This window comes from Euphorbia lathyris, chromosome 3 (genome assembly GCF_963576675.1).
Source record: "Euphorbia lathyris chromosome 3, ddEupLath1.1, whole genome shotgun sequence".
NCBI classification, from domain to species: domain Eukaryota; kingdom Viridiplantae; phylum Streptophyta; class Magnoliopsida; order Malpighiales; family Euphorbiaceae; genus Euphorbia; species Euphorbia lathyris.
The window spans coordinates 16,831,851-16,846,340 of record NC_088912.1 but is presented as its reverse complement, the minus strand read 5'-3'; the positions used below and the strand labels follow the sequence as shown (position 1 = coordinate 16,846,340).

General features: G+C 34.5%; 1 protein-coding gene and 3 non-coding genes across 7 annotated transcripts; 3 read left to right on the top strand and 1 right to left on the bottom strand.

Moving 5' to 3' along the window:
- Positions 1-464: 464 nt before the first annotated feature.
- On the top strand, positions 465-536 carry TRNAG-UCC (transfer RNA glycine (anticodon UCC)). The gene has a single exon. It is a non-coding gene; the product is annotated as a tRNA-Gly (tRNA).
- A 71-nt stretch (positions 537-607) lies between these two features.
- TRNAG-UCC (transfer RNA glycine (anticodon UCC)) lies at positions 608-679 on the top strand. The gene has a single exon. It is a non-coding gene; the product is annotated as a tRNA-Gly (tRNA).
- A 6,164-nt stretch (positions 680-6,843) lies between these two features.
- TRNAL-UAA (transfer RNA leucine (anticodon UAA)) lies at positions 6,844-6,926 on the bottom strand. Its single transcript has one exon. It is a non-coding gene; the product is annotated as a tRNA-Leu (tRNA).
- Positions 6,927-7,016: 90 nt separating this feature from the next.
- LOC136222099 (splicing factor U2af small subunit B-like) lies at positions 7,017-13,942 on the top strand. Of its 4 annotated transcripts, none has more exons than XR_010685502.1 (6): positions 7,017-7,331; positions 7,723-7,809; positions 7,901-7,982; positions 8,068-8,194; positions 8,275-9,924; positions 13,154-13,942. XR_010685502.1 is itself a non-coding variant. In XM_066009579.1 (6 exons), the coding sequence occupies exons 1-5, from the start codon at positions 7,095-7,097 to the stop codon at positions 8,630-8,632; spliced, it is 891 nt and encodes a 296-aa protein (XP_065865651.1). In that variant the 5' UTR covers positions 7,017-7,094; the 3' UTR covers positions 8,633-8,676; positions 8,761-10,343. The 4 variants fall into 4 exon arrangements, 2 of the variants coding, with proteins under 2 accessions (XP_065865651.1, XP_065865650.1); XR_010685501.1 differs by lacking the exon at positions 13,154-13,942 and having other exon boundaries at positions 8,275-9,672; positions 9,764-10,343; XM_066009579.1 differs by lacking the exon at positions 13,154-13,942 and having other exon boundaries at positions 8,275-8,676; positions 8,761-10,343.
- Positions 13,943-14,490: the final 548 nt, after the last annotated feature.

Below are 14,490 nucleotides of genomic sequence, written 5' to 3'. Positions count from 1 at the left end.
TCCATTTTTATATTATAACAATAACAATAATTATTTATTAATCATATAACTATCAGGTTTATCTGAATATTCTATTTTATAAATTTCAGTTCGATATAAAAATAAAGAGGTTTAAATTTCAATGCAACCAATGTGATTTTTATGTCCGAATTCGATATATTTCTATAAACTCATCTATTAGACAAAATTTTTTTATCATCCGAACTGAAAACTGAATAAACTGAGCATATACTCAAATCATAAATAAGTTTAAATATGTATATATACATTAGTGTTAATTAAGTACGTAAATTATGTGTATTCATATAATTCTTTTTTCTATACATGTGTGTATAGATAGAAATATATTTTCTTTTTGACAATCTAGAAATATAGTTATTACATGTGATTTCTTTCTGAAACACACCTGAAAAAGATAATATAAAATCTAATTAATAAAGGCTATTTCACCCAAATAGGGGCAAGCGTTTGTAGTCCAACGGTTAGGATAATTGCCTTCCAAGCAATAGACCCGGGTTCGACTCCCGGCAGACGCATATATATTTTTTCTTCGTTTTGGTAGTTATATTTAGTAGGTAATTATTAAAATATCCTCCCACACCATCAAGCGTTTGTAGTCCAACGGTTAGGATAATTGCCTTCCAAGCAATAGACCCGGGTTCGACTCCCGGCAGACGCATTTTTTATTCTCATTTTGTGTTTTATTATATATATGTAACGTGTTCCACGCTTATGTCTTCAGATTTAATTAAGTGGATTGTTATTCGTCGGCCCTATTTTCCTTACCGTTACATTTTTGCTCCTTATCAAAAGTAGAAAAATGGAAATTGCAAAAGTTAAGTTATGACACCCTTCCCGGATCTTTGAGCATTGCAAGGCTACTCTTAACTTAAGAAGAAATTTCTAGAGTAAGCAGTTAAGCCTTTCAGTAAAGCAGGCAACTCACTAACCACAGCTTCTATCTCCTCTAGGTCCCAGTAGACTGATCCTTAGTCTTTCTCCCCCGCAACCAAGCTAAGGGCTATTCTTCGCATCTCTCGTGGTCTTTTCGAAGCAGATATTTGTACGCCCATTTTCATTTTTCATTCAAAAAAATGAAATTCTTTCAACCCCGAAGAACAAAACGAAGAAAAATCATGCCTCCAAAATAATGAAAAATACTTGAACATCTAAGTTTCGTATTAACCAATAATCTGAAATTTAATGAATTTAACTTGAAACGAACTTTTTTTTCGTTGAATTTACTCTAAACGGGTAGCCCATACGGTCCGGTCCATGGACCGACCGTATGAACTACCAGTTTTGCCTAGGCAAAATCGGGTAGCCTACCCCGTTTTACCTAGGCAAAACGGGTAGGCTACCCGATTTTGCCTAGGCAAAACTGTTAGGCTACCCGTTTTCCTTTAGAAAAACGGATTTTTTTTAATTATAATAAATATTAAAAATAGATAAACTATGTATTGATTTGATAGAAAAAACGTATAGATAAATTATTGATTGGAAATAAAAAAAATACGGTATTGAAGTGTCCAATTAATTTTTATTTGGTAAATTATATTTATTTACCTTTTAGAACGTAAATTCAATTATTGATAAATTATGTATTGATTGGATAGAAAAACGTATAGATAAATTGGAAATAAAAAATACGTATTGAGGCGTCCAATTAATTTTTAATATTTATTATAATTAAGGAAAAAAAAATAAATCCATTTTTCTAAAGAAAAACGGGTAGCCTACCAGTTTTGCATAGGCAAAATCGGGTAGCCTACCCCGTTTTACCTAGGCAAATCGGGTAGCCTACCCGTTTTGCCTAGGTAAAACGGGGTAGGCTACCCGATTTTGTCTAGGCAAAACTGGTAGTTCATACGGTCGGTCCATGGACCGGACCGTATGGACTACCCGTTTAGAGTAAATTCAACGAAAAAAAAAGTTCGTTTCAAGTTAAATTCGTTAAATTTCAGATTATTGGTTAATACGAAACTTAGATGTTTAAGTATTTTTCATTGTTTTGGAGGCATGATTTTTCTTCGTTTTGTTCTTCGGGTTGAGAGAATTTCAATTTTTTGAATGAAAAATGAAAAGGGCAAAAATGTCAAACAGGAGGCAACGGTAAGGAAAATAGAGGCGACAAATAGCAAAACCCTTAATTAATTGTATGCTATTTCATTTATATATATATTTTTTAATCTCAATATTAGTACGAAATTTCAAGATTAATTAACATTTTTATTAAGTAAAGTAAAAAACATATGGTTTAAAATACATATAGTTTTAATACTTGTATGCTATTTCATTTTTATATTTTTTTTATCTCTACGAAATTCCAAAATTAATTAACATTTTTTTTAAGTAAAGTAAACAACATATTGTTTGTAAAATTTGTAAATTTAGACATTCCATAAAAAATTACCACTGTGGATATTTTTCATAAAAAGGCATGATTTGAAACAATTAAAAGTCTAATTTTGTAAATTAACTTAAATATAGATCCGACTTACAAATTGACTAAGCTACAAGTATTTTTTAACTAGAAAATTGACTTGCGTAACTGCACAAAACCACATACTTTTGTTTGTGTGATTTGCAAAAGCAATTGGTGATTTAAAAACTTGCAAATAAACACTTGTGGTTTATGCATTTTACAAATTCAAGCATTCCCTCAAACATTAGTCATTGACATTTCCCGAAAGGTAGCGATTAAAAATGGTGACTTTACAAATTAATCTCCGCATAAAACTAAATTGGAAAAATTACAAAACTGGGTCAAATGGGAAGCCCATTTACATATTTAACTCATTTACTCATCCTACTACATATCTAGACTGATTTTGTGTGACTTTTCCATAATACCCCTAACCTTCCCACTTCCCACCACTCGCGAACGATCGCTCCCTCTATCTCCTTGGTTACGCGAAAAGTTGCTCCTGCATTAATGATTTCAAGACTTTTGATTTTCCTTTCTTCCTTTAAATTGCACGAAATCTGCACCATTTCGTCAAAATCATAATGAATTTCTCTTTTTCCTCTCTTCATCTCTTGATTCTGCAATTTCCCAACCCTAGAAAACGAAGCCATGGTTTTTCATCTTCCTGTTCGTTGCTTGGTTTCTTTCTTCTTGTTACCATCAAAGAAATGGTTTTTCTACATTATTTCCTTCCTTCTTCCCATGTTATCATATTGTTATTGTCGCTTTTGAGAGTGAAAGGGGTAAAAAATGTAAGTATCTGTTATTTTTTCATGAATACACTTCGTGAATCGATGGTTTCGCGAAACTTTGCGAAGAGAACGAGCCTGGAAAGTGACGATCTACTTCGTGAATCGATAATTTCGCGAAGATCTGCGAAGAGAAAGAGTCTGAAACGTATGGATCTACCTCGCGAATCAATTAGTTCGCGAAGTTTGCGAATAGATCCTCATGTTTCTGACCTCGCAGACTTCGCGAAAGCATCGATATGCGACGTAGATAGTCACGTTTCAGACCTCGCAGACTTCGCGAAAAAATCGATTAGCGAAGTAAAATCACCTCTTTTCCTGCACATTTACATTCGCATGCTTCGCTAATCTTCATTTCGCGAAGCCAAAATCGTCTTTTTCCTTGCCTAACACGATTAATTTTTTCTGAAGGTGGTTGAATACGTAACATCCCTTTCTGAAAGGCGACGTACTGGGCTGCAGGGAAGATGATTTTCCTTCCTGTATAGGGATTAACTTCCCTCAAGATTGACACATTCACTCCTAAAATGGTTGGTTAGGAGAGGTTGTGTCAATCTTGGGGTGCACCATGGGACACATCCATCCCATGGTGCCAATCTTCAAAGTGAACCTAACTAATCCGGTACCAAATTTAAATCGGATGAGTAATCTTGGTGTGCACCGTGGGACACGTCCATGCCAAAAGGTCTGGAAGTCCAGACCTTATGGGATGAGAAATGGAAGTCCAGACCTTTTGGGATGGATGTGTCTCATGGTGCACACCAAGATTACTCATCCGGTTTAAAATTGGTACCAGATTAGTTAGGTTCACTTTGAAGTGATTTGTTAGGAGTTTATTGTGGCAATCTTGTTGTAAATTTTGATAATGTTATGATTTGAATGTTGTTATTGTGGCAATCTTGTTGTAAAGTTTGATAATGTTATGATTTTAATATTAGAATTCGTTGTTGTTTGCCATTTTTTGTTTTAGGTTCAAAACATATCCAGCCTTCACATATGCGAACTAAATTCATAAAGCAAAACAAACTTCAGCTTCGCAGGCTTCGCATATGCGAACTAAATTCATTAAGTAAATCCAAACATTAGCTTCGCAGGCTTCGCATATGGTCGAATATGCGAAATCAGACGGTAGAGAGACAGACGCGCATAAATATTGAGGGTATTATAGAAAAGTCACACAAAATCAGTCTAGATATATAGTAGGATGAGTAAATGAGTTAAATATGTAAATGGGCCTCCCATTTGACTCAGTTTTATAATTTTCCTAACTAAATTTTGTAAATTAACTAAACTATTAGTTTTAATCATGTACATTTACATATGCCCTATTTCATTTTTATTTTTTTTATCTCAATATTAGTATGAAATTTCTTGATTAATTAACATTTGTTTTTTTAAAGGTAAAGTAGAAAAAGAAAAACACATGGTTTGGACAATTTGCAAATACAGTATATGGTTTAAAAACTTGCAAATATGCAACGTGGTTTATACATTTCGCAAGTTAAAAATTATTGTCATGTATATTTTCCTAAAAAGGAGTGACTTGGAGCAATAAAAATGTTGACTTTGTAAATTACCTCATATATAGGTACAACTTTGTAAATTAACTAAAATACAAATATTTTTTTTACTAAAAATTGACTCACATATCTTTTAACTGCAAACTACACAAATCATGTACCTTTGTTTGCAAGTTTTTAAACAACAGGAGTGTGTTTACCAATTGGTCAAATAAAATATTTTATTTTTTACTTTACCTTTTTTTTTATCCCATTTCAACTATTGTCCCTTCGAATCAATGGTCACCTCATCTATATGTCGTTATTAAAATCAATGGTAACTTCATCCGTATGGTGTCATTAAAATCAATTGGGATGTATCCTGGAAGGAAAATGGTGTTGCGTGTATGGTAGAATTGATAGTTAATGATTCATAAGGTAATGTATTAATGACGACAAACCTTCTATTTCAGACTAAGGCCAATAAGAGACCTACAACGTTTCAAAGGTCCATACACTTCTGATGCCCCATTTCAGTAAGAAAGTCCAAAAATGAAACCGCCCACCACCATAACCAGGGAAAAAATTATACTTTTACATAACCGAAACCTATAAGTAGGTAAATCATATCTCTCTTTCTCTCTCCTTATTGATTGTAACTTCCACTTTCTCACTCTTATTTATTACTAACTTAAACATTGGAGTGTACCCAACGGGCTCAACCTGAAGCATGTCAATGAACATCAAGTCGGGTCAACCGTCCAAAACTCGAATCAAACTAAACATTTTGGTTCGATGAGCGTGGATCCTATTTTGTGAGCTTTTTGTGAGCGTGGATCCTTATAGAAAAAAAAAGACTCATTTTCGAAATGCAGCAAAAGTTTGCTGGCTGTGGGGTTCGAACCCACACCCTTCGAATCAATGGTCACCTCATCTATATGTCGTTATTAAAATCAATGGTAACTTCATCCGTATGGTGTCATTAAAATCAATTGGGATGTATCCTGGAAGGAAAATGGTGTTGCGTGTATGGTAGAATTGATAGTTAATGATTCATAAGGTAATGTATTAATGACGACAAACCTTCTATTTCAGACTAAGGCCAATAAGAGACCTACAACGTTTCAAAGGTCCATACACTTCTGATGCCCCATTTCAGTAAGAAAGTCCAAAAATGAAACCGCCCACCACCATAACCAGGGAAAAAATTATACTTTTACATAACCGAAACCTATAAGTAGGTAAATCATATCTCTCTTTCTCTCTCCTTATTGATTGTAACTTCCACTTTCTCACTCTTATTTATTACTAACTTAAACATTGGAGTGTACCCAACGGGCTCAACCTGAAGCATGTCAATGAACATCAAGTCGGGTCAACCGTCCAAAACTCGAATCAAACTAAACATTTTGGTTCGATGAGCGTGGATCCTATTTTGTGAGCTTTTTGTGAGCGTGGATCCTTATAGAAAAAAAAAGACTCATTTTCGAAATGCAGCAAAAGTTTGCTGGCTGTGGGGTTCGAACCCACACCCTTCGAATCAATGGTCACCTCATCTATATGTCGTTATTAAAATCAATGGTAACTTCATCCGTATGGTGTCATTAAAATCAATTGGGATGTATCCTGGAAGGAAAATGGTGTTGCGTGTATGGTAGAATTGATAGTTAATGATTCATAAGGTAATGTATTAATGACGACAAACCTTCTATTTCAGACTAAGGCCAATAAGAGACCTACAACGTTTCAAAGGTCCATACACTTCTGATGCCCCATTTCAGTAAGAAAGTCCAAAAATGAAACCGCCCACCACCATAACCAGGGAAAAAATTATACTTTTACATAACCGAAACCTATAAGTAGGTAAATCATATCTCTCTTTCTCTCTCCTTATTGATTGTAACTTCCACTTTCTCACTCTTATTTATTACTAACTTAAACATTGGAGTGTACCCAACGGGCTCAACCTGAAGCATGTCAATGAACATCAAGTCGGGTCAACCGTCCAAAACTCGAATCAAACTAAACATTTTGGTTCGATGAGCGTGGATCCTATTTTGTGAGCTTTTTGTGAGCGTGGATCCTTATAGAAAAAAAAAAGACTCATTTTCGAAATGCAGCAAAAGTTTGCTGGCTGTGGGGTTCGAACCCACGCGTGCTTATACACAGAAGATCTTAAGTCTTCCCCCTTAACCTCTCGGGCAAACCAGCTCGAATGGAATATTAATCAATATGGCTATATATATACGGAATTTATATCGCAGAAACATCTAGAAATCGGAGCTGTGGCTTTAACGCTGAACCAAAGCCAATTCTACCGTACTATGAAAACTCACCGGCGTTTTTTCCCCAGCGAAACCTTAGCTTCTGAATCAATCAATGGCGGAGCACTTAGCTTCTATATTTGGGACAGAGAAAGACAGGGTGAATTGCCCTTTCTACTTCAAGATTGGAGCCTGCAGGCACGGTGACCGCTGCTCGAGGCTCCATACAAAACCAAGCGTTAGCCCTACGCTTCTGCTTTCGAATATGTACCAGCGACCTGATATGATCACCCCTGGTGTCGATGCACAAGGCAATCCTATTGATCCCCGCATGATACAGGAACATTTCGAGGTTTGGCATTCATTTTCTTAAAATCTATGTTGCTCTTTTAATTCTCAATTTAGGATTTCAAACGTTATTGGATTATGCTAATCACCGGATTTTATTTGTTATTGGATTGGCAAGTTGAGCTATTATTTTATTTGTTGAAGCTGTTCATATAGTAATTTGGGCTTCTCTTCTCTTTGCTTCTGAAGTATAATAGAAGAGGCTTCATTGAGTAATTTGTTGAAGCTGTTCATATAGTAATTTGGATTGCCATTTTATACTGTTTGTTTGCACATGTTCTTAGTGTTTGATTAGTATTTCTGATTGCTGTTGTAGAGGCTATTGTTTGTGAATTGTGATAGCCTTTACCTTGTATAGATTCTGGACTTCATTTTCTGTACATTTGAAATTGCAGGATTTTTACGAGGATCTATTTGAGGAATTAAACAAATATGGTGAAATTGAGAGCTTGAATGTGTGTGATAACCTTGCTGATCATATGGTAAATTATCTAAATTTGAGTAGTTCTTTCTTTTGGCCAATTTCCTTTCTGTTTTTCTGATTCTTAAAGCTGACCTATTGTCCATATGCAGGTTGGGAATGTCTATGTCCAGTTTAGAAAGGAGGAGCATGCTGAAAACACTCTTCGAAATTTAACTGGGAGATTCTATGCTGGTCAGCATATCTTTGTTTTAATGTGTTAAGTTTAAGTTTGTGTTGTGAATTTGAATATATTTGGGTTGGATATTGATGATTTCAGGACGTCCCATCATTGTCGATTTCTCCCCGGTGACAGACTTCCGTGAAGCCACATGCAGGCAATATGAGGAGCATTCGTGCAATCGTGGTGGCTATTGCAATTTCATGCATCTCAAAAGGATCGGCAGGTACTGTATTCATATTTTCTGCAACTCTTTTTTTATGTGATGCTTATATGTGAACTTTGTTCTGTCTTAATGTTTCCTAGGGAGTTGAGGCATCAATTATTTGGGAGGTATGGGCGAAGACGTAGCCGCAGCCGTAGCCGAAGTAGAAGCCCCCACAGGCATCGCAGCCATGAAGAATACTACTATGGTAGCCGTGGTTCTAGTAGAAAATATGACGACCGGGAGCATTATTATGAAAGTCGGAGCAGTAGGCGTAGGACTATAAGCCCTGAGCACAGGAGAGGAAGAAGCAGAAGCCCTGGGGGAAAGCGGTCGGTTAGAGATGGCAGCGAGGAGAGACGTGCTAGAATTGCCGAATGGAACAAGGAAAGAGAACAGCAGCAAGAAAACGCAAAGAACGTGAACACTGGCAATGGCAACAATGACTATCAGCAGTAACCACAGAAAGGAAAATATGCATATTGACCCATTTTGGTCATTCGGTTAGCATTCCATCTCTTTTCTGTTTCGTGATTTTATACGCCAATTCAATAAATGTAGCTTACAGCGCAATTTCCACTGTGCAGGTGGTGTGCTGATCCACAAGTTGTAGTATGGAATTTGAATTGTGCTCATTTGCATTTATCATCTGCATACATGTTGCTTGACTGTGTGTATAATGTGTTTTCTGATTATTATTGACCAAGTTTTTAAATTAAGTTGCAAATACGTTCCCAAAACGACAATGATCTTAACCCCTCAGATCTAAATCTTTTGAAATCAGGCATTTCTAAATTTTTTGACAGTGTTTGAAAACCCCATTTTGAGTGGAATTCTATATACTCAGTTATTATGTTTGGAAAAAAAAAGACACTAAAAGATATGAATTCTCTCATAGAGCTGTCAATTGTATTCATGATCACATACTTTACAGAGGCAATCTGTTTGATATAATTATCAGGTTTGTTACATTTATATGATATATAATCATGTCTTATATATAGATCATATAACATGATAACCCGGTTGAGAATTGAAAATTTTGTCACATAATGTCAAATATGGCGTGATTTTGTGAGAATTCAGTTGTGAGTAGCTTCTAGTGGACATATTAGCCCAGTTAGTAGTTGAATTCTTGTATATTAGAAATGCTTTTCCAACATAGAAAATCATTTGGTAAATGAATTGAATTGAATTCAAGCTAGGCAATTATATTATTTTCTTGCATAGAATATGTTCGGTTGAGTGTTGTATAGCAATAAATCCTTTAATGTCAGATTTACCCGTCCATTTCACTCTTTCAGACGATTGCATAAAGCTGTGTTATGACTGTTTAAAGCTATGTTTGATGCTTGGGGATACTGTAATGGCATGCATTGTGTAATTTATTTCTTGCTTCTTTTTTTTTGTTCTGTTTAATGTGGTTTTAGCATTACAGTCAGGGATTCTGTGACTACTTGCAAGTTGCATTCAAGCTAATGATCGATCAATTTCCCCCGGTTCTGTATTGCTTATTCAGTGAATTCCTTCTATTCCCCAACTTTATTTGTTATTACAAAACACTCACAAGAATTAGTATGTGTTTTGCAGGTTCAGGCATCCATCCCTATAGACCAAACCATTGTATCGGAATTCTTGCTAACGTTTTCAACTCGATTCTGATACATCGAGTTGAAAAGCATCAGATGATTGGATTGGAGTAATTCTATAAGATGTTTCAGGAATTGCTTTCTAGCTGGTTTTATTTACAGGTTTGATTTCTAATATGTTACACCTTATGCATTGTAGACTACTAGCTGTTTTATCTTCTCTTCTTTAGACTTTTAAGATTATTAGAATCCGCGATGGCATTTCGGTTCAAGATTATGTCATTGGCGCGAAATCTAATCTATTTATGGGAATCTTATCGTACCCTCTGTGGCCCTCTCTGCCCCTATTAGAATAATATCAATATTTCCAAGAATGTTGAAAGGAATTTATACATAGGACGGTTTGTCCAAGAATGTTGCAAGAAATTCATAGGCATAGCAAGGGAATGGTTTTCCGTTCTGGTCTTCGAATATTTTGGGGAATCTCTATCTTTGTATATGACTTGGAAAAAAGAAATTCTCTTTGTTCTTGCACTACGAGGATCTTTACGAAATTGGAGATCATTTCCCGTTCCAGTTTCTATTTCGACTTTGGGGATAAAAAGCTTCTTTATAGATAACATAATTGTGACATACTAACCCGGATCGTGTTGCCTCTAATGACTAACAAACAACTAATTTATGCTATTTGTTAGGCTTAATACATAATTATACACACATGAATTTACAATGATTTGTCATTGTATGCACATTTAAACTTGTCAATTTTAGTGTTTTATACTTTTTATTTGCTGATTTGGCACCAAGTATTAAAAAATAGTCATGTCAGATTTCAAATTTTCCAAATTAGTAAATAAGGGCGTCAGAAGTTCGAAATTGAAAAATTTAAGTGTGTGATATATCTAAATTGATAAGTTCATGTATGTGAAATGTTCAAGCATAATTATATGATGTTAAACGGTAAGAATATACAAGTTAAGATATGCAATTATTAACTCAGTTACAGATTTTTTTTTATAATGGATTTACAATTAGATATAATAAGGTCTAATATAGAATTTACATTCTCCCGATGGTTGATAGTATTCACTAAAAGTTGAAAATCTGATTCCATAATAACTTTTTGAAACCGTTCTTTCAACTAGCTCAAAGCCTCCCAAACACTAATGCCCTTAACGATAAGCACATCAGACGTAAAAGATCGACTACCATTTCGAACGTGAATAAAATAAGTAGAGTCTCTTAATATAAAATCATAACTAACTCGTTGAGACACAAGGTCTACTAGTGTATGTATTGTCTGAAGATAACCTATTTCTCGTCAATTTCAACTTAAAGTACTCATGGCGTCTGGCGGGCTCGGGTACCAGAACCCATCAATATCTCGTTTTTTTTGAATCCTCATTCTTTGAAAGCCAACATTCTCACTTCCGCTTTGTCCACCACGAGAATTATAGAGATCTTTTTTCTTTGCCAACAATCGATATTCTAAAAAAAATGAATTAATGAAATCCACTTGTCCATAACAACTGATTGGGCTGTTGCTACCAGTTCCAAGCCCACCCAACGCCTCACCCAACCATTCATCTTTATGTCTTCTTTTTGTCTCATTTATTACCAGCGCCCTCCTCAATTAATTCTGCCAGACTACTGCTTTGTTTCCATCTCTAAAGAGATAGACTTGCCTTTCTCACCCTCATTTTCAATGTCTTGATTAGTTGTAACAACTCCCTTAGACTGCGGCTTAATAGGAATTGATATCTGTTACGGATTTCCACCATGATCAGAAGTACAGCCGACGACAGCGATGACAATAGCCATTGTAACGTTGGTTGATTGTTCGCATTTCTTTTTATTGGAGCTCTAAGCCATGTCCTATACAAGCGTTAAGATTTATCCGGATTAGGGATATCAAGTAATGCTTCACAGAACTTATGAGCATATGCCCAATTGGCCTACAAAAGAAACAAAACGTTAGGTGTTTTTCATATTTGAATTGCATCCGCGAGACTTCTCCACCCGTTTTACCCTTTTTAATGGCATCATCACTTTCAAAACAATATAAATCCTCATATATGTTCTCTCTATCCCTCTAAAGTTCTTTGAATATGCCTTTATGAATTCACCCATGTAATTTGTTATATGGACAACAACTTTTTCTGATATGAATCCGATAGGCATTTCATGAACATGCACCTAAAATCCACCCTTCGTTAGTTACAATTCATTAGGATTCTGTCATTCAATCAGTTTGGCAACATGTATTATGAACTGGTTAATTTAAGTTTTTTTATACTTTTATTTCTTGATTTGACGCCAAGTATTAAAAAATGGTCATGTTAAATTTTAAATTTGCCGAATTAGTAAATAAGGGCGCCAGATGTTCAAAATTGATTTGTGATATGTCAAAATTGACAAGTTTGGGTATGTGAAATGTTCAAGTATAATTACATGATGTCAAACAAAAAAAATTTACAAGTTAAGATATGCAATTATTAACTTATTTGATTATGTATAAAACCTACTTTATATGTATGCACCACACCAAAATGTCAAACAGTAAACTTACAAGGTAAGATGTGTAATTACTAACTTATTTAATTATGTATGAAACTTTTTTTTTGCTTTTTAAAGAAAAGAAGAAATTTATTGACCACTTCTTAAAATTGAAACAAGAAAGAGAGTGAGTAAAGTACTCAAATTTTCGTAATCTAACATAGAATCCATTGTCTTAACTAAAGTATGAGTTACTAGATTCGCATATATTTTGACAAACCGAACATAATAGTTATGAAATTCCTTTATAATGAATTTACAATCAGAAACAATAAGCTCTAACATAGAATTCACATTCTCTTGATCGTTGATATTATTGACTAAAAGTTGAGAATTTGATTCTACAATAACATTTTGAAAACTATCCTTCAACCAACTCAAAGCTTTCCAGACACCGATGCCCTCAACGATAAGCACATCAGATGTAAAAGACAGACTACCATTTTGAGCGTGAGTAGAACTAGCAGAGTCTCTTAACACAAAACCATAATTACCTCATTGAGATACAAGATCTATTATGGATATGAATAGGATTCTTTCTTATGTACTTATAAGCTATTAGGCTTCATATTTCTTTAATGCTGCTATGTGAACTTAATGAATATCTTTTCTTCCAATATTGCCTCTAAACGCATTTATTTGCTTCTTTTTCTTAGTGTATAAGTATGTCAAATCAACACTTAACCAATTTACACAGTGTTTCAATAACCATGCTATCTCTTATGTGCATAGTACTACTGCTTCCGATATATATTATGCTTCTGACTCTGAACTTTATTTACTATTGAATCAATTTATTTCTAATATTTTTTGATCTTAAGTGAAACTTTTTCAGTAGTTCAACTATTATGGAGGAGTACCCAGAAGCAATGCAAGTTCAACTATTAGGGGGAGTTATTTAAATGTTCTTATCCTCTGAATTTTTGTCACCATAAAAAATGGGGGTGATTGTTGAAACATGATTTTCACAGTGATTTTTTATTATGACAAAAATATTCAATAGGAAATTAAAATCCCTAAAATAGTTTAAGTATAAAAATAAATATTGATTTATTTGAACATGATTATGTTAAGTATTTTGATTAAAAAGAAAAGAGAAAGAATTCCAAAGAATGGGCTTAAGCAATAACAAAGGCTCAAAGCTTTATTACGGCCCAGAAGCAAGAAGGATCCAGAAGCTGATCCAATCCCAGAAGCAAATCAACCGGAAGACAAAAATCATAGAGTTGACTTATGTTGGTCCCTTGTGAGGTGATATTAGTTCCAAATGAGTGGTAAATGGAACTATTGGTTAATTTTAATCCTTTTTTAAAAATACTCACTTGGCATGATTTGATTTATAGAGCACAGAGGCAAATATTTAATATCAGAAGCAAGTTCAGATAAGCACAAAGTATCGTCTACTGAGTATGGTTCTGATTTTAGATATTATGCTTGTAGTTGCCTTTTAGTTGGACAGAGCTTATGATGATAATGCGTGTGTATATATATGACGTTTAAAAAACAAAGTCAAACAGAAGCAATATATATGTAGAGAAACAGAGTCAGAGCATAAGTAATCAGAAGTAGTAGGGTAGAGTTAGAAAATCATCGACATCCGTTGTCCTTAGCAAAAAATTTTTTGTTCCAGACTCCAGAGGCTCTTCTGTCTTGAGCCGTGGTTTTCTACCAGCTTTTTGCTGCAGTTGTGACAAAGGCACTGTTGAGGGGACATTGCTTCTATAGCATGTACTTATTGTCAAACTTGGGAACACGCGTGATGTCCTTTGTCAACGCCAGCTGTCCTTACGTTTTGCTTCTGGGCTTCCGATTCACAACGGCTTCTAGGTAGTCTTTGGGCCTTTTAATTTTTGTAAGCCCATTTCCTTTTGTTTAGAAATAATGCCTTTGTCTTAAATTATTCAACAACAAGATTAGTGAAAACAAATCAATTTAAATTTAGAATTCTTGATTAATTAATTTTGGGGTTCTGATTAAATTCTTTTTGTCAGAATAAAAAACTTTTGAAAATTGTGTTTCAACGATCTCCCTCCTTTTGAAGGTGACAAAAATTTCAGAGAATGAGTAGTAGACAAATGTTTGGCATATAAAAGCTTAGAGATTTAATGATAAACAATTTGCAATAGTATTGCAAGAATGGCACAAAGATATGCAAATATTAGTATTAGAAGA

Bases quoted from the DNA above. Each gene is read 5' to 3' on its own strand.
- LOC136222099 (XM_066009579.1), top strand. From the start codon at position 7,095: ATGGCGGAGCACTTAGCTTCTATATTTGGGACAGAGAAAGACAGGGTG. The intron at 7,810-7,900 runs GTAAATTATCTA...GTCCATATGCAG, and splicing joins ATAACCTTGCTGATCATATG to GTTGGGAATGTCTATGTCCA. The intron at 8,195-8,274 runs GTACTGTATTCA...AATGTTTCCTAG, and splicing joins CATCTCAAAAGGATCGGCAG to GGAGTTGAGGCATCAATTAT.